General features: G+C 45.4%; 1 protein-coding gene across 1 annotated transcript in view; it reads left to right on the forward strand.

The window, feature by feature from the left end:
* The first annotated feature begins 4584 nt into the window (after positions 1–4584).
* KCNH5 (potassium voltage-gated channel subfamily H member 5) overlaps positions 4585–20162 on the forward strand; it is a 165486-nt gene continuing 149908 nt past the window's right edge. Inside the window, exons 1-2 of the mRNA XM_076345633.1 lie at positions 4585–4695; positions 18170–18293. Of these exons, the coding sequence (XP_076201748.1) occupies positions 4623–4695; positions 18170–18293 (197 nt within the window). The 5' untranslated portion in view covers positions 4585–4622. The remainder of the gene's footprint in view (positions 4696–18169; positions 18294–20162) is intronic.

Consider the following 20162-nt stretch of genomic DNA (forward strand, 5'->3'; position numbering starts at 1 on the left):
GATTAGTGTTGAGCACCACGAAGAAATTAATCGTGCCATACTTGAGCAGAGGTTGGCTGGTGTCCCAGGAATACGGCACAGGGCCATGTTGAATGAGAAGTATAAAGGGGAAAGACTTAGCCGTTGCCCATTCACTGAGCACCATCCTGAGTGCATCCTGGGCACACGATACACAGGAAGCCTTAATTCTTCCTAATTCCTGTGTGCTCGACTCAGCTATCCAACCCTCTCTGAATGCTGTTGCCTCATGGAAGTTCTGCATCCCTTTGCTTTGGACTGCCAAAAGGGCTAAGGGACAGGAGATCCATAACCTCCAGGTCTAGTTGTCCAGACTTAACTTGCGCAACACAACAGAGAGTGAAGAATTCTCATCGGTGCCAAATGAGATACCAGCAAGTACTTTGGCTCTGAGGTTTCATCGATATTTTCCATCAATTTTTATACCAAAAGCAACAACTTTTGTCAAGTTTTTATTGATCTCCTGTCTGTCAAACAGCTTTTTCAAATTTCTAACGGGGGAGGAAGAAAAGGACAAAAAAAAAGGAAAGAAACTGTAATTTATTCCCTCCCCCCACCTAATTTTTTTTCTCCTAAGTATTCTTTCTTAGTATTATCAGCTGTTGCTATGAGCAGAGGTATTTCCTCCTTTCTGAAGGCTACTGTCCGAACGAAATGAAGAAATGCTGTCACATGTATAAGCGGGTCTGACGGCGTCCCCTCAGTAACTTTTGAACTCAGATTTCAGCTGCATGGTGAAAGGGACGGTGGGCTCAGAGATGCTTACTTCCTGCAGATTTCTGACGAGTCCCACGCACACTTCTTGGGTAGTGTTTTGGAGCCAGTAAAAAAGAATTGACCTTACAGTCCTCCCTGCTGAGGAGAAGAAAGTTGCAGCACGAGCTCACCTGTTGTCCCACTCCAGTTTCTGACAACAGGTGTATTTCAACCATGGCGAAAGATTTATTAAGGACCTCATGCCTCATAGATACCAGAAAAGTCTCTTTTGTCACATTCTTCTGTGCAGATTCTCCGGGCTTTAAGGAGTAAACTCCACCTGCTTGTCCTGCAGTTAGCATGCTTCAGACATCTCCCTCTGGCATCTGTTTCCCACTTGAGCCCTTGTTTCAGCAATATACCTGTAAGTCGTGAGACACAAATCCACTGGAAATCAAACATTGCTAGTTTCGGAGTTCATAGACCGGTCTGTACAAATAATGTTGTTTGTAACCAAAGCTTGTGGTCACCTTGATTATGATTCTTAGAATGGGAAGTCTTCTGCGTGCACCTGGGTTAGAAAACAGCTCTGAGCCTTGCCAAGAGTATCCCATCGCTCAGTTCTGCTCACAATATTTTTAGACCTATGCGGGTGGGTCCCATTGGGTGCCCATAGCAGTCCCAGGGAACCTGACTCACCTTATTACATACAAACACTGAAAGCAAAAGCAATGTTGTGAATCGGTTCAGCAGCTCGCATGTTTTAATGACTCAGGCCATCGGGGTGGATCAGTGCCTGACCTGTTTATGCTGGCCTATGCCTCCCTCCTCTTCTAGGAGCCCCCTGGGTCCCAGGTGACGATTCTTCAATTCATAAATTCATGGAAGATACATTTAAAGCTCTGTGCTGTGGATAAGAACCAGTTCTGAAATGTTTAATAGTCCCTGAAGTAAAATAACTCCCTCCTGTAGGTTTAGATTCAGAGGGTCAGCTCTCCCTTCAGATGCAGCTGAACTTTATAGCGTGCACTGTCTCCACTTGCTGCAGGAGTCGATGTTTGCCCACTGCTTGGCGGACATGGGGTATTGTGCCTTTTGTAGAAATACCAGTAAAGAGGTAAATCACCCTCAGCAAGTGTTTCAAATTTCAGAAGAAAAGAAATGGTGAAGCAGAAGAGGAAGGAATCGTGATTATTCTTTTACCCTGGTACAGCAATGTGCTCATTCCCTTTTAGCCTTTTTCCTTTTGGGAGAGGAAAGCTAGTTTCTTTGCTTAAAGAAATAAAGTTTGAAAGCTGGGAAGAAAGAAGGACTAGGAATCCTCTGATCTTCCATCAGGAATGTCGTTACATTTAGCTTAGACTTTTTTTTTTAATGTTTTAACAACTAATTAATTCCCTAAAATTCAAACTGTCTTGACTTACCTATTCTGGGATAAAAAAATTAATGCATGTTGAACCACAGTGGATTTCCTGCCACATTTAAGAACAGCTGGTTGAGACTGGGGTATCTTTTATTTGGAAAGAAACTGCTTAGCTGCCTTTTTCCTACTTCACTGACCTCAAACCTTTCTGACAGCTTCCTGCATGGTGGGTTGACGCTGCTTCCAAGCACAATTTGAAGATCCCCAAAAGAAGACAAGAGTCTCTGTGCTGTTCCCAGTTTGCTTTCTTTATCAGACTCTTCTTTTCAAGGTTACCTTTAGCCTCATCCAGCATTTCAGGGAAAAAAGAGGTGTCCTCTGGAGTTTTTTGCTACCTTGATGTAAAGGCAAGCATCCCACCACATGTCCCGCCCTTTCTATCTTATCAGATGTCTGTGACACTAAAAGATATGTTTTTGGAGCTTGTCCCTCTCCATAACCTGTTGTTTAATTAGTGCCACTGGAAATATAGCAGTAAAACTTAATAGCGGGATCTGAAGTTGAGGAGATGAAGCAGGGAGGACAGAGTCACTCTTGGGCATGACTGCCACACCACAATGGAGAAGTTTAGTAGCAAGGTTAAAGAAGAAGGGGTTCGATGCGTTAATCAAAAAATGGGGGGGAGGTAAGTAGGCAAATCTAGGTTTCAAAACAAGGATGGGAGATGAGTAGAAGTATTCAAATTGGGTTCAAACTGGGTGGAACGGAGGGAACTGGGGAGCAGAGGTCCTGGCAACGCTGTCCAGACAAACCAGTCGCACAGTGTTTGCCTGTGCACAGAAGTTTTTGTATGGCTACTGCTCACTTGAAAGAAATGAAGGTGTTGCCGGCCACCCGCCAATTACCAGGAGCCAAATTTCCCTGTATCGGGGGCAGAGCTCAGCAGGAGCATCTTTTAAACCACACCACTCTAAGGAAAGCCCTGAAGATTTCAGAGGTGAGGGGGGGGAACCGATAAGCGTTTGACAAATAGGGTCTGGTTCACCTCTCAAGCTAGTTTTATATCAGCATTCACAAGCTGATCGTAATGGAGCGGCTCCTGATTTGCGTCGTTTAAATGAAAGCAGAACCAGACCTTTTCCTTTCAGCAGCTGCCTGCGGGCCGGCTGGCAGCGCCAGCAGTCCTGACACCCAGGTTGAAAGAGCTGCTCCTGCAACAGCTCCCGGTGCGGTAGAGATTTTAAACATGCGCTTAACTTTAAGCAGAGGAGTTCAGGTGACCTCAGTGTGACTTGTTGGACCAAGACCCAGGCACGGGAAGGAGGAGGTGCTGAAAACAGGCTGGGGAAAAAAAAAAAAATTGATTTTTTCACAGCGGAATAATGTCCTCTGGGAGAAGCGCTGCTGCTTGTGCCAACTACGGCAGGAGTGTGCAGCACACCGGGATGTGCTCTGCAGGCTCTCCTGCCCTGGACAAACAGCAGTTTCCATCTCTTGTTTCCTTCTACGATCCTTTCTAGTCTGTAGCAGCATGCAAAATTAGCAGAGGCAGAAGCAATAGGTGGAGAAATTCCTTCCAGGATTTTACTGTCCATACCTTTAAAAGACACCGTCCGAGTAATGAAAAGGCTGGAGGGAGAAAGGCGGCTGGGTCAAGAGTAGGGAAGAGCTTACACAGAAATTGGCGTGTGGTGTCTCACTGCACTGACTCATCGGCTCCTTTGGGGCTCATGGCACAGGAGCAACACGGTAGAGCTGGGTCCCTGAATAAAATGATAGAAAAGAGGGATCCAGCCCCAAATCTGCCTCCTGTTGCCTCCCCCTCACAGCCGCTCTCACTGGGAGAGGGAGGAATCCTCCCAAAAAACGGTTGATGGCTTCACGCAAGGCTGGCGTTTTACATGTTACCGTGCACTTCACGGTTATCGTTTGCGGGCAAAATGCAGCCACCTTCCGCTATGTCATGTAGCATTTCGTACTCTCTTTTCCCCGAAACCCAGCCGCTGAGAACATGGGAATGCCGTCCTAAAAAACCCATTGTACAGATGAAAATGCGGGGGTTTGGGGGTTTTTTTTTGGATTGTTTCCTCAGGGGGACAGGGCAAAACTTCGAAGGGGTTTCCCGGAGAGCCCGACTCGGGGACAGCCAGGGGACGATGCTCGGCGGGGCGCGGCACCGGGCGCGACCCGCGGCGCCTCCGCCGCGCATCCCCGCGGGGGCTCCGCTCCCTTCCGCGCGGCTCCGCGCCGCTCCGCCCCCCCCGCTCCGTCCCGGGGCGGCCCGGCTCGGCCCGGCTCCGCGGCGGGGCGGGCGCGCAGGCGCAGGGGGTGCGGGCGGCGGCGCTCGGCGGCGCCGTGCGCGGCGCGGCCCCAGTCCGCGCTGCAGCCGCCGCGGGGGCGCCACTACCATGAGCGGCCGCGGCCGCCCCTGCGCGACTCACGGGCACCGGGCGCACCAGCCGCCGCCGGCCCCCCCCCGCCGCCGCCGCCGCCGCCGCTGTCGCCGCTGCCGCGCACCCCCGGCCCCCGAGCCCGGCGCTGCAGGATGCCGGGGGGCAAGAGAGGGCTGGTGGCACCGCAGAACACCTTCCTGGAGAACATTGTCCGGCGCTCAAGCGGTGAGAGATCCCCTCCATCCATCCATCCATCCATCCGTCCGTCCGTCCGTCCGTCCGTCCCCGCGGCGGCTCCTCGGGGCACGGAGCCGCCGCGCCCGCTGCCACGCTGATGGGTGGCACCGAAGCGGTGCCTTCAAGGAACGGGGTCTGCTCTGCCCCGCCGGGCTCCGCTGGAGCCTGCCCTCCGCGGTCCTTTCCCCGTCCTCCCTCACTTCTTACATCGTTATCGGTACTGTGAATTTGTAGCTCTTGGGGTGTTTTTTTTGTTTTTTTTTGTTGTGGGTTTTTTTTTGTGTGAGCCGCTTCTGAAAATAAGTAGTCATCACTTACATTTCTAATATCCTCTCCGCTCGTCGGGTCATTTTTTTCCTTCTTGTTCTTTAGTTTTCTAATAATTGGGCTTGCAACCATTTTCATTCAGGGTTTCAAAGTCTGCAATTCTGTGACACTTTAAAGTCTCTGGCAAAGGTACGGGGAAAGAGGATGAGGGAGTGACTGTGATCTGGACGATGGTAATCCTGTGGCTGAGCAAATATGTAAAGAACTGTCTGCAGTTGCTCATCTACAGCTCCTCTGTTAGGTGAATATTTACAGGACTGGTTCAGGACTGCACGGCCATCAAATTATTCCTTGCTGCTGGAGTTAATTTTACTCTTTCATCCAGTGCAAAGCACTGATCGGGAGTGCTGTATACAGCTCCGTTAAAGTTATGATGAGGTTGCAGACCACCGTCTCTCTAGGTGTATTAATGTAGATGCTGCTTTAGGTAAGTCTTGTGCTAGTTACATTCCTTTTTTACGTGGTCTTTGCGCTGGCACATAACTACTGAAACATATGAGTGTTTGCACAAATGAAGTCCGGTGAGAGACCTCGACTTTGCATCTGCTAAAAGATAGCTCCTTGGAGAGCCCAAGTTTAGAGCGACCCTGCCATGCCAAAGCACTGCTGTGCCAGCGTGCCTCTGGGGACGTGAATGGGAAAGGTGGGCAGAGCAGAGCAGAGCATTGAGAAAAGTTGCCACCTGTGTTATTAGTCAAGACACTAGTGCGATGTGAAATCCTGCTGAAAAGTGTTCCCTTCCACCTTTCTATTGCGCGATTGTGGATTCACCTCACGTTCGTACTAGCGTGGTCTGGTGCGCTGGCTTGAAGTTGATTTTGATGGCAGGTAGTGAATTAGTGATTCATTGACTTCCCCAGGAGCAGGAGTGGGATGAGGACCTAGAATTTGTTTTAAAATGTTGTATGTTAAAATGCCAGCCTTGTGTTAAGCCATCAACCCTTTTTGGGGGGCTTCCTCCGTCTCATGTTGCTCTGTGTTCGGCAGCTGACTGTGTCAAGCTCTGTAGCTGCACAATCACTAAGAGCTAGTTTCCTGCAATAGTGTATTTCTTTACCAGAATATTAAATACAAGCTTAATTAATAGGGGTTTATATAGCACTTTCCCTCTGACAATTTCAAAGCGCTGGGTGCAATTCAATTACACTTCACAGCTCCTTGTGGAAGAGGACACACAGAGGTATTCCCAACCTGTTCTTAGAACTGTGGCGGGAACGGGGGCTCGGGGCATCACAGTTGTTTTCCCAAGGTCATGCAGCAAGTCGGTGGCAGAGCCGGGAACATGGTTTGGGATTGCCATGCTTCTGTATCATGCTCTAACTAAATCACATGTCCTCCCTGGTGAAAGCTCAGTAAAGCTTTGAGATGTCAAAAACTGGAAAAGCTCAGAAGGCTTTCGAACATTATACTTTAAAAGCACATATCCTTCTCCAGTTTTTAACGTGGCCTAATTTGGGAGCATAAATCATGCTGATCTGGTCATTCATTCTGCTTTTTCTCTGCCACTGGTGATGCCTAAGCATGATGCTACAGAGGCAAATCTGCTCCATTGGACAACAAAGTGAAAAGTGGATTGGGAATTTGTTTTTAACTCCTGTGAGTGGTCAGTGTTGTGCCCTGAAGCGTGATTTAGTTCTTATTTTTGTCATCCAGGACATAACCTTATTTGTCCTTTATAGAAATAGTAATTTTCTTTGGATTCAGCACTGTAATCCAAACTTAATGGTATCCAATAGAGCAAATCTGGTTAAAGTATCTCCTGCCGGTTCTCAGTAGAAGGCAAGGATTTGGTCTGCTGACTGTGTGCTGGGTTTTGTTTTTATACTTGGATTCACCAGTTTTCAAGAGATTTTTTCATTGACAAGTTGAGGAACAGGATGAAGGAAAGACTGATGATTGTTTTTTAAAATATATCTTCAGCATCCTCAAAAAAAGCCCTTCTATCACCTTTCCTGCTTAGAGAACACTCTCTTTTGAGATTTCTCACACTCATGCAATCCCATTGCACATCTTGACCATAAATCTTTTCTTAACAACCAGGAGAAGGTTTGTAGATAGAGACAGTATCTTCTATTAGGCAACAGGTATGGCTGGAAAAATTAGACAGGTATTTCGGCAGGTAGGTTCTTCTTCAGGTGAAATGGAAACAATGGTTTCAAAATGAAATGTAGGTGGAGACAAATTACTCAGAGTTGCCAGAGATGGATCTGAATAACAAAATTTATAGACAAAATTGCAGTAATTTTAAACTGTGGAAAGTCAGAACTGTCATAGTGGGAAAATGGCGTGCAGACTTAGTGTGGTGGCCAGCCTGGTGTGAAAAGCAATCATATATTAAATTTTCAGCATTATGTATGCATTTTCTGTTTTTCCTTTTCACCCCAGCTTTGGCTACGAATCAGGTTGAAATTGTGAGAGGAGCGCTCACGTGAGTCAGTTGTGAGCAAAGCATCAAAGAGCCGCGCAGAAAGGGACGGGGTGGCTGCGGCTCTTCTGTCCTCTGCATGGAGGGGTGGGATTTCTGGGCTGCCGTGCTGGACGTTCCCCTCCCGCTCAACGTGTTTGGGAAAGATGGAGCAACTGCCAAAGCGATTGGAGGGGGGGGGGGGGGGCGTCCCACAATGTCTCTCTGCCCGGGGAACCTCTCTTTTGGAGGCAACTTTACACGTTGGAGCTTGTGAAGTGTTTTAGGGCAGCGGCATACTTTGCTTTTTGGACAGCATCAGGTTGCGGATGGTTCCCAAAGCGTTTTGTTGGTGGATGGTGCCCCTCAAGCTGCTTTGCGGGTTCTTCGCCCGCACCGCAGCCATGCTCCACTTGAGGAGAGACAAAGTCTGCAGGGAGAAGCGAGGTCTGTCATTAGAGCAGCTGCTGCGGTTGGTAAAAAGGGACAAGCCCTCAGGACACACAGACCTGTCTTCAGGGTAATCTCAGTGCACTCTGCAATCTTTTTTTTCTTTTCTTTTAAAGCACAGTGAAAATACACCGAGTAGAGGTCTTATCTGAGGCTCACAAAGATTGATACAATCTCCCTACAGCCTTGACTGTGCCCTGGATCTTAAGAACACCAGGTGTTTTGCTGAGCTGAAAGAAGAAGTGTTTTGTGAGAGCACTGGGTTAAATCACATTAAGGTGACTGCCTTTTACAGCCATTAGTATTTTGGAGTTTTAATAAGGGCCTTCCTTAGGGCAATGTTCTCTCCTAAGATGTTCTCAGCAGTCTGTGCCCGTTATTACTGATATTATTGGTTGCTTCTTCAGTGCATTCAGAGCTCCTGCCTATACTGACCTCGGCTCAGTGTCGCGGAGGTGCAACGGGTACAGAATTGGGCAAGACTCTAGAGCAGGGCTGGGCTTCATGGACCTGGCCGGTGTGCAGAGCGATCCGGCGAGTTGAGCCACATGCACAGGGGCAGAGAAATGTGTCTGTCTTGCCTGTCCATCTTCACCCTTGACATATTCTAGCAGCAAAAGCACTAAGCTTGTGTTAATGGCATAATTTGCTTTTATGGTAGAGGGTGAGTTTGGGAAGAGGTTAACTCTGGGGCTTTATGGCAATATGCAATAAAGAGTGCTAACAGTCTGCAAGAGGGGCTTAGTTTAGTGAAAGACTATGTATAGTCTTACCTATATGATAAGAGTCATCATTGGTTATTGGTTCTGCTGCAATAACTCTTAGAAGCTTCCTTGGAAAATGCGTCTTTCAGGTCTTTCACAGATGTATTTTGACACTTGGGCTGAAATCTTGGCTCCGTAAGGCTTACATGGTAATGAAGCTAGCATTTAATTCCTGGCCTTTTTCGGCCACGTTCAGCCTTTTTGTGCCACGTTCCTACAAAACAGTTCCTTCGGACAGAGCTTTACGCCCCGCGGGGTCTCTGTGACGTTGATGGGTGAAGGGATCAGCCCTGTTTACCAGTGACTGTGTTGTCAAGGCAGGTTACCCAGGAAGGGGGAGGGAAATGAGTGTCACGTCTGTCGCGCCAAGACACCTTTTTCATTTTTATTACACTGGTACTATAGATAAAATAAGTGTCTATTGTCTTTCCTGTCCTTCTTACTAGCCCATGTAGCGTACCTGATGTCTCACAGGCAGGGTGACAAAACGTTGTTCTCGTGGGACATGATACATGTAGGCTTCTCTCCCCTAAATTAAAACAAGCTGCATTTTCATCTGATCCAAATTAAGTTGCAGACGTTGCAGAGAGAAAGTTCTTTAAGGCAAGTTACTTCAAGTTTACAGGATGTCTGTCACTGGGGATCCTCCGAAAAAAATGCAGACCTCAGCAGTTCCCTAAATCTCTACATAAAGACGCTATAAACTGTGGGGTGAAAGTTTCCATCCTCCAGTTCAGTTGACTGCGGAGAAGTTACTGAAGGGGTGACCGAGGCGCTTATGTTGTTAGGGCTTTCTTTGGCATTTGAAGGCACAGGGTTCCTTTTGCAATTTCTACGACTGCAGGGGGCCTGCTGATACGTAAATCAATGTAAAGTGGATTTTTACACTGAGAAGCATTACTAGATGACATTTGTGAGGAGTTTTCAATTGCAAGCGCCCCGCTTTCCTTACTTTTCAAGTTGGTTTGCTGAATTAGAAAGGTTAAGCATTATCTGACTGCTGCTGAAACCACGGGAGTTTTACATGGTTTAAAATTTTTTATAGGTATGGGTTTTTTTAAAAAAAGATGATTATGGCAGCTCCACACCATTGTATTAGTTTAGAAAACCAAATAATGCCCTATCGTTAGCTGAAGGAATAGCTGGATTTCCTTGAGGTCTGATCAGCTGCTTTGTAAATTGTGGGTCTTCTCTTTCTAATATTTCTTTTCTGGGCGTATCGCTGGCGGTGGGATGGGGCGGTGGGAGAGACGTCGTTCTCTTCTGGGGGAGGCTTGAGCGCTTCTGAGCGCTTGCCACAAGAGGTCACTGCAAGAGTTGTTGCGTTCCCAGGTTAATGTTGAAAGCTGAGAGAGAAGAGAAAAAAATGAAATTAATTGAATTTTTTTAAATTTTTTTTTAGCGTAAACATCCAGGTCTTTTATTGCTGTTGGAAGGAGTATACAGCCAAAGAATAATGTCAGGAAGTTAAGTGAGCTGTGGAAATACATTTAATTAGCCTGTTTAACAGGGTACTGTTGGGTGGTTAACCAGGATTTTAAGTTATTCTCCTGGAAAGCTAAGGGAATAGGATTTTCTGGTTTGATAAAATTAAGTAATAGAAGAAGATTCTGGAGTTAGCACTTTAATAACCTGCTTTTCAGAAAAAAATCTGATACTTGCTTAATCAGCACACTCAGTGACTGGCTATTTTAAATGCCAAGCCCTGGGTAACCCAGATAGCCAGGGCCCGATTCTGCACCCGCACGTGGCAGCGGGAGGGAGTCCGGCTGCTGGCTTGTGAATAGCCCCTTAGGAGACTCGCCTGAAGCAGCACCTCAGCACTGGGCTGGGATCCCTCCCGTTGACAGTTTTGCTTCAGCCACTTGCAGAAAGAGGGGAGCACGGGAGAGGCAGACGATTCTCTGCCAAAACAGGTTTTTTGACATACAGCCAGGCTCCGTGAAACTGCAGCCAGGACTAGCTTCGGGCTGAGTGTCTGCAAGAGGAACCCCTGTGTCTGAACAACTACTGTTACCACAATTTTCTCATCTGGAAACATCAAGCAAGCACTCTTGTTTGTATAAACCTAGAAATTTGATTTTTGGTTGCTCCCCGAGGGTGCCTGCGTGCCTTGAGTGAGAGCTACAGTGTGCTCCAGTTCAAATTTAGTCTCGCTACATCTATGTTGTGTTCTGCATAATTTTAATAGAGAACAGATTCAGTGGTGGCATTTAGATGATAACTGGGATAGCTGAGGATTAGTTTAACTCTAGGATTAGTTTAACTCTAGGATAAATGAATGGGTGGGGGAGAAACTGTGATCAGAATTGTATGAAATGTCATTTTGCAGGCAACTCATAGGGATGCTCTCTTGTCCTTATTGACTCAAAACTCTTCCTGGGGTCAATGATGTTGTGCCACAGTAAAGGCAGGGGACCGCGCTGTTTGTGGGCTTTCCCATTCAGAACGGTTAAAGTTACTTTTTTGAGTTTTCAGGAGGTAAACTCCAGGCAGACTCTAATCTTTCTTCTTGAGCTCGCTTGCTAAATTGCTGAAAGCTGCTGTGTTCCCAGCTAAGTGAGTTACACGTGGATTTAGTATTTCAGCCAATGCTGGATTATTTATCTTTTGTTTTATTTGAGGAGCACTTATTTGGGGCAGGAAATAGATCATTTTGGCATAGTCGGCATGGTGGCATCTTGCTCTGGGTTTAGCCCTCTTTGCATTTTCATAACATGAGTATTAAATAAAAACAACACTGGTACAGAAAGGTGACGTAAAGTTAGTCCTTTGAGAGTTTTTTTTTTCAGGCAAGCAACACTTAATGTGCTGGATAAATTGGATGACACTGATATTTTGCATGCTTTAAAGACACCAGGGAAATAATAGCTTTGTTAGAAAACAGCAATGTGGTTTTATAGTAAGAAGTACAAATTGCTGGTGGAGGTTGCAGCTTCGAGAGCAGCGGTTTGTCTGCAGCCGACCCCAGAGCTGGAGGGATGTTGGTGCCCGTTGAGGCTGATTTCAGAGGGCAGTGCCCTCCAAACGGGTTTAGGATTTTCTGTTGTATTCTGTGGGGACGCAGTACGTCTTGAGCATGTGGTTGGAGTCGCTGTAAACACTACCAGTAGAAATATTTATTATCAGGGCCAAGACTTGTTCAGGGACTTGTTCAGGAGAGCTAAAAGAAAATAAAAAATGAGAACATTTTTTAGGACCCCCCTCCTCAAGACACACACACACAGGAGCCCCACGAGTTTTCCAAGATGGTCTAAACAAGACTGCAGCAATATGCTGACCCTGTGTACTTATAAGGAGAGTCAGCTGACAGCAGTTTAAGTGGTTTGGGGCTTTTATAAGACAGCATTAGCAAAAAAGGCAAATTCCAGACGTTTCACAGACCCTGTCAGGTCCGGGCTGCATTTGCTCTGCGATGGAAGGGCGGTAATTCTGAAGGACAGCTCTGTGTAAAGTTGCTCGAGTTAGGAGTTTATTCCTAGATGGAAACACTGCTTCTTTTTATTATTATAATAATTATTATTACTCATGTTCTGCTACTGCTTCATTTTTTTAAAACATCTTTTCAATGGTGACTTTTTAGAAAAGACTAGTTGCCTGCTTTCTTGGGATGAGATGGAATTCTGAAATGGTGATTTAAACAATTTTGGTTACAAGCGATACCCACACATTCTTGAGAAAAGATGATTAGAGACGTTTCTCACTTGGCTAAGCATATCTCCTGGAATGATTTAGCTGTTCTTGCTCTCCTGTGATTACATAACATGAATTTTACACTGCTTTGGGCATTTTGTTGGTTAAAAAAAAATAGCTTGCACGCTGTGGTCTTTTTTTTTTTTAAACAAAACAAGGCTCAGGGCTGTGTTGAGTATTAGCTACTGCAAGATAGGGTAAGATTAAAGGCTTGCCACTCAACAGCATGGGCTGCATTTATACAAAAGAGGCTTTCTACAAAATAGAAGCGCAGCAACAGCAAATACAGTGCCTTTAACAATTGTTTTCCTCAATTGTGTTTTCCAACCTGAAATTTTGCTAACTGTATGCTTCTAATACCCCAATTCCTTGCCATCAGTATTAAACCTTGTAAATAGGGGAGTTATATTAGCTAATAAAAAGCCTGCTGACTTCCTAAGAGGAATCTAGCAACTCTGAGACAGGCGAGTCTGCTGGCTGAGTCCTGCTTCCCCGCTCTCTTATAGGCGGACACTGGTGTTTAGACGTGTCTAGTCAAAGAACTTGTACAACCTACAGATTTGTGATTTGGGCTCTCTACAATATATCGGAAAGGGGGATGGGTGGAAAAAATGATTGGTGGAGGCAATGACATCAAGACAAGCTTAGAAATAATAAAAATTGACTTTTATCTCTAAGGAAATGGGAAGTGGAAATGCATTTTCAGTGCATCGGAGAAATCCAAGCCAGGATGAATGCATTACCAGACATTTCGGGCTAATCATCGTGCAAGTTTTGAAGTTAGCTGCATGTTAATGTTTTCAGAGTATGCGATACCACCACATGGTAACCTGGGTCACAGTTACATAGAGTTTCATATACTGGATCAGACCATTGGTCTGTCAGATTTACTGTCCTGCTTTCAGCAATGGCCAATGTCTAGCTGACCAGGGGAGAAGTACCCAGCCTCCGTAGTAAAATGCTTGTGAGATTGGGTGCTGCTGTGCATGGAGGGAGAAGACTTTCCTTTCTGGGCCACAGCAGTTAGTTACCAGTGTCTTACTGCAGAATGCAAGGTGTATTTATGCAGTGCCATCCATAACTTTGGCTATCCTTGGCAATCCCTGTTGTGATACTATTCTTTCAGTGAAGTCGTGGTATACTTAAAAACGAAGTAAATTCAGGTGTTCTGGTGTAGGCGTAGTGGCTGAATTTGGTGTTGTCCAGTTATTAGTAGCTAAACTCTGTTAAGAAATGCTTATCCTTGAGAATACCTCCAATATAATATATTCTTTAAAAAAACTAGCTTGCAGGATATAGCTCTTGTGTATTGAATCCAACAGGAAGACAGCTGTGGAGATCCCAGTGCTGGTGTCCTTGCGGTGCTCGTCACCCTGCAATTTGCAGACCTTTTGCTAGCTCCTTTTCTTTTTCTTCTGAAGAAGGTGCAAAACACCAGTCTTACCTGTTGCAGACTAGAGCAGGCAAGGAGAGCTTGCCTCTCCCATGAAGGGAGTCTGAGCCTGGGTCTGTCTTGCAGAAGGCATCTGCCCTGGGGGGGGCAGTCCTTGGTGTGTGGCATTGCAGGGCTCGTGCCCATGCTTTAGAAGAAACTCTGTAAAAGTCCTTTGGCTCACTTCAAAAAAGACCTTTGGAATGAACTAACCAATGTAGAGTGTGGGCCATCAGGGGAAGGGGAGGACCAGGAGTGAACCTGGGATTTGATGATAGAGGTGCACCCAGTGCTTGCCTGCAGCAATGCCGGTGGGGCACGTCCCTGGGCTGCCATCGGGTGAATAGCTGTGGTCTGGGCGCATTTCCTCCCTGTTGCGTGCAATGAGTATGGATGTATCTCAGGAAGGAGCAAGTCAGTTGGCAGCCTGTAGGCAGGTCAGTAGCACGCTTGTCTTTCGCTATACCTGATCTGCTTGAATGAATACTTGGCTTGTGCTAAGAGGCTGCTACGGGACTTCACCACAGACTCACCTCAGCAGGGCACGGGGGGACATCATGGTGCCCTTGGCTGAGGGTCCTTGCTTTGGAGTGGCTGGCAAAGGAGGCCAGGAGGAACGTGCAGCCAGTTGTGTTTGGTAGGGAACAGGCTCGTCTTCGGTGTTAGGCTGCCCTACGGCACCTGGAGATGGAGAGGAAATGAGGTTTTTCCAACCCTTGTGTCTTCCACCAGGTTCAAGCAGCCAGCTGGAAATCAAACAGAGTGGAATTTGCCATAGTCAGACTGATGGAAATCTTAACCCAAGACACAACTGCGATTGACCTTTCGTAGCGAGGAAACCATGTAACTGAGTTGTAGAAATACGGAAGTCAGGCATGCAGGTGGATTTAGTCCAGGACTGGCTGTTAGGACCCAGCCTCAGGGGAGGTAACTGCAGAAATGGACTTTCATGAGTGGTTAGTGGTGATGACATGATATAAAGCAGTCTCTCCCCCAGCTACACAAAACTCGTAGAAACCCTAAGGTTGTTCTTTACTAAGGAGTCTCTGTTGTTGACCAAGGTTAGGCTCCAAAACAGAGACACGTTAGACAATATTCAAGGAGCCACAGCAGAGGACTCAAAGCAAAAACTCCTCCGTGTCCCTTTGCACTCTGCAATTTTAAGAAATTATGGCCAAAATAAAGAGGTTCTCTCAAAGTGTCCCGTCATCCAGTACGCAGTTCGGATGTTTACAGCTGGGTATGGACTGGCTAATGTAAAGTTAAATCTGCCTGGAGTTTTGATCTGGAGAAATGGTAGAAATAGGGAAGAATTAATATGTGTCTTGGTTGGAGAAAATAACATGACTCCTGATAAGATGTAGGGTAGGCATGGAGTCCTGTGGATGCTGAGACTTGGGTATAGAATAAAACCCAAGGGTCAGATGCTGACCCATTCTTCCTTAAATTTTATCAAGCTGCTTGCTGAGCAGCGGCATTAATGAAACATGGATTGCTATGGCTTTGTGCCTGCAGTTAGATTCATTGGTCTCTAACAAGAGGCAAACATTGAGTCAAGATTTTTCTTCAGTTGGAATAGGATACACACATACATATTCGCGTGCTGAGCACGGATGAATAAGCCTTATTTGCTTAGGATGAATAAGCCTTATTTGCTTGGGAGACAAGGGTAAACAAGAAGTCAATTAAGTAAAGGAAAATTCATGGGGACAAAAGAAAACATATTCTAATATCTGGTCAAGTTTCTAGTACATATAGTACATATCTGATCTAACCTTACAAATACTAGTATCTACCAAGATAATTCTAGTGTCTATTTTTTTCTCATTTTATGTTTGTTTTTTTTTTTTTAAAACTATCAATAGTTTGGCTTTATGTTTTGTTCCCTCCCAAGCTCCTGGTGGATTTGATCAGTTTAGTGAATGCCTTATCGAGTCTTTTGAGACCCTCAAGTGTAAAGAAGTATAAAATCCATAGAAGACAACCATTAAATGCTACATATCGGCTGCTGGCTGCAACACGTATCTTCTGCTGCGTACTGTGTCCTGAAACAGTTACGTGGTGGGAATACACAATCAAGATGACGTCTGCCGGACGCGGAGGCTTCGAAGCAGGGTTATCTGCTTTTGGACTGTGCTCCTCTGGGGAGCACCCAGATGTGCACAGCATCCATGAGTGAGTTTGGTATTGCAGTCTCTCATCGCCCAGGTTGTGCCCATTGTATCTAGACATGTGAGCAAAACTTTGGCGAAAGATAATCCCATAAAGGAATCTCTTTCTAAATCCAACCAGAGGACTTGTAATATTGGTTGTTTCCCAGTGGGATGGGAAATTAAGAATTGCTTATGCTCCCATCCTCTCCAGCTCTGGGGTGCGGTGGTGGTAGGGTGACCGCCACGGGGGGAGCCTGGCGGGTTTAGGGGGCTGGTGGTGTCTCCCATTTTCCAAATTGGAGAAGATGCAAGGTGTTGGGGGACGATGACACATCAATACAACGGGATGAGCTCCAGCGAACCCTTTGGTTTCCAGGGGGTTAAGCTGTCCCTGTGTTAGTATCTGCGCTGTGCTGAAGAAAGCTGGGCGAGTCCCTGGTGCAGAAAGGGCTGCGGAAAGCCAGGGAGATTTCATGTAATGCTCAGGCTTTACTCCTTGTCTCCTGCTGCTTGTAGCGAGGGCATCTCCCTTTGGGTAGGAGAGCAAATTTTTAAAGTTGGCATTTAGGCTTAAGAATATTGTGATGGATTCAAATAAATTCTTTGAGCTTAAAAGTGTTAGATTTCACAAAATCTAAACTTCTATTTCTCACATTGGTTGGCTTTTAAATGTTTTTTTAATCTGCTTTTCTACAGAAAATTCAATAATCCCCAGACTTTTTTTTTCCAAATTCATGCTTATGAAGAAAAAAGAAAGAAGTACTATTTTTTTAGTGCGCTTCCCTTGCTCAACAGAATAATGTTTGCATAATGTACAATCCAGTCACAGTTATAAATACTCTGAGTAGGGCGTGTGTAGCTCATGTAAACCCAGTGTCACTTTTATGTGAAAATGAATGTGTGCACCTGAGTATAGGTCTGTAAGTAATTGGCGTAACCATTCTTTGGCTATTATGAGGAAAATTTGTAAGAATCTCCTTAATTTTTTTTTTCCCCACAAGAACTGCTGAAAGGAACGTTTTCTTTAATTTCTATACAGCAGTGATTGTTAATAGTTATATTTTAATAGCTTTTTAGCATCAGTGAATGGGACCGGTTAGTTCCATAGCTGCAGTCAAAATGAAATTGAAAACTAACAGTAAAAATAAAGAAATCTCCAAAGATCATCACAGACTACAATTTGAGAACCTCTACTAAGTGAGAATATTACTTCTGAAACAAAACTAGGAATGTTTACCGTGTCGATGAACGTAAATTCCCACAACATTGTGCTTAAGCGAAATGGGTATTTCCTTCTTTGGAAACACCTTGCTAAAAGGAGGGATGGAAGAATCTTTCTAAACTAGTGAATAAAACTATTTTAGGACTAACTCATAATGTGTTGGTGCCAGTCCGTGCGTATAAACTGTAGGCACTGACTGAAAGAACAGGTGAACTGAAGCGATATTGAAACCTGAGTTCAGCCTCCCAGAAATACTCCCTGCCCATATTTTGTATTTACAGCAATGGAAGCATGTTACTAGGATGAGCCAAACCCACCTACTTGCATTTTTAATGGACTGCCACTGAAATTCAATACCCGTTTTGTGTTATTTCAGCGTGCAAGTCCCTTTGGCACTCATCAGTTCCCCGATCATGCTGAATTTCCATGTGGGTCACTTAATATCCGCACTCCCAGGCGTGATGTAGTTCGTGGTGTGCCACGAGATGCGGTGGGCACATCTCGCCCCCCCACCCCCAGCGGCTCCTGGCGCTCTCTGTCCCTCATCCCAGGCATCCTGGGTGTCCCCTGCAAAACAGACTGGCACCTGCCAGGAGGAAAAATTTGCTTGCCTTAAGCAAGAGAGTCGTCGTCAGCGTTGGGCACACATACAGTTCAGCATTTAAAGCTCCGTTTGCAAGTTAATTTAAGGTTGATTTCAAGATACATATAAAAGGAAAATCAAACATGATACCTTGCCCAGATGTTGTGAATAAATGAATCCTTTCTAAATTGTTAAAACATTGGTGCTTATATCAGTATTTTGGGGTGCAAGAAGCTACTTACGTTACTTGGAGTTGTCCTGTTTCATCACAATTTCTTTTTTGATGCCCATTTTGATTTCAGTTCCCTCTGAAATTTCATGATAGAAGTTACCATCATGAATAACTCTACATCTGCTGTGTAACACACGGAGGACTTAAATGTTCTTTGCCACTGACAACAGCCCTTCCTCTCTTTTTCTCTTTCTCTTTTCAGAATCCAGTTTTTTGTTGGGAAATGCCCAGATTGTGGACTGGCCCGTAGTTTATAGTAATGACGGTTTTTGTAAACTCTCTGGATATCATCGAGCTGACGTCATGCAGAAGAGTAGCACTTGCAGGTATGCCGACTGTCTGTTCATTGCCACTCGATGCACTTTTAAAATGATAATCTGCTGGGTAGAGAAATGAGGTTTTGCAAAAAGGATTGATGTAAGAAAAGCATTGTTTTGCAGAAATTAAAGTATTGAAACAGGCTTTAGAGAACGAAACCAGCAACTTATCCAGGACATGGTAAAGCACTTTGAAATTTATCCTGGCTAATATCAGTACGAATGTGCTCTAGCTAATGATCAAATAAAGTGGGGTTTTAGGTAATATATTTCAAAGGCTTTTTTTACTAGATTTTTGTTAATTCTCCTGTTATCATACCAGGAGGCGGTGGGCTGTTCTGTAGCCCATGTTGGTCCCTGTTATTACACACACACACAGAGCACAGTAATGTGCAAACTGCATCTTTATTCCCAAGAGAGTGATTAAGCTGATGATATATTTACTCTAAGCAATGCAGCTTTATGGCTTTTTCCTTTTGTTGGTGGTCTTTCAGGAGCGGGCAGCCGTGATTTATGGTTAGACATGCATCTGGGCCTTGTCTGCCGCATCCTTTAAAAGGAGATGCTTTGGGGAGAGACTAAATCCCTAATGCGTGTGCGTGTGTGCGTGAGCAAAGTAAATGAGGGACAGAGGCAATAAGGAATGGCTGAGATACAAGTTTGTGTAGGTTTTCCCTTTATGCATTCAGGGAGTGACCAACTCCAGGGCACTGGGAGGAGGGGGCTGCATATCTACCGCGATGATTTTTGGGAGGCGGGTGCTGCCAGACACTGATCATCGGCTGATGCTTCAGCTGGCAGGAGCAGGGCGGGCAGCGAGCCTGTCCTCGTATGTCAGTCATTGCTTACTGCAAAAAGCAACACGTGCTGACGCGTGGTCGCTGCTCTCATCTGCCGGGAAGGGGAGGAAGCCTTGGGGGTTCAGGGGTTGCTCTTTGCAGCCAGGTGTCCTGTAATGGGCAATGGAGAAGAGATGGGCACGTGCTGCTGAAATGAAATATTCATTCACACAGTAGCAACATAGTCGATGTATCAGTGGAGCTGAAAGAAACAGCCTTATCACAGCCATCCCAGATATAAATACATGCTTTCCCCTTTGCTATCCCGTATATTGAACTGTATAAGTTTGTTGTGAGCCGGCACTTTTATAGTCTGTGCACGTTAAAAATAATTACAAATATAGAATGGGATTGTAGGAAAACGTTCAGGAAGTGAAGGTTTAGCAATACCTCTCTGATAATGATTCCCCTGTGCCTCAAATACTGAGGGGACCAAAAGGTTTATTCCATCTGAGTGCTTTTTGTGAATGTGATGGGCTCTAGTTACCATTTGTAAGGATCCTGTTTTGACCACGTTCAAGTAGATCATACAGGTGAACCATACAGATGCAAATTCAAGGAGGAATTATTGTGGAAAATGGAATTGGTAGCAAAGATGTTTTTTTTTTCTTTAATCTTCATTCTATACATCCACCTCTGGATTTTGGAGAGGCCTCTCTATGCTCAAAGCATGGCTAGTACTTCTTTTGTGTCTGGGACTTAGCTGGTGGAGTTATTTATGCAGTGTGATGTTTCCTGCTTCTTAGGAGACATCCCAGTCTTTGCAGATTAAAGGAGAGCTGGAGAGCTTTTCGGCATGGTCTGACCTGCAATGTGTAGCCTTCCAGAGCGACGTCTTTGGAGCTGCTCTCTAATGAAGAGCTGTGCAGCTGTATGGAATGGAAAATAGTCTTGAAGGCCAATGGTGCCTGCTTAGGCTTACTCAGTAGAATGTCATTGGAGTTTTTTTGATATCTGGGGCTATTATTTATATTATTTTCTGAGTCAGGCTCTCAGTCCAGATTTGCTATGTTATGTCCAGATTATGTTACATTATACA

This window comes from Aptenodytes patagonicus, chromosome 7, assembly GCF_965638725.1.
Source record: "Aptenodytes patagonicus chromosome 7, bAptPat1.pri.cur, whole genome shotgun sequence".
Lineage (NCBI taxonomy): Eukaryota > Metazoa > Chordata > Aves > Sphenisciformes > Spheniscidae > Aptenodytes > Aptenodytes patagonicus.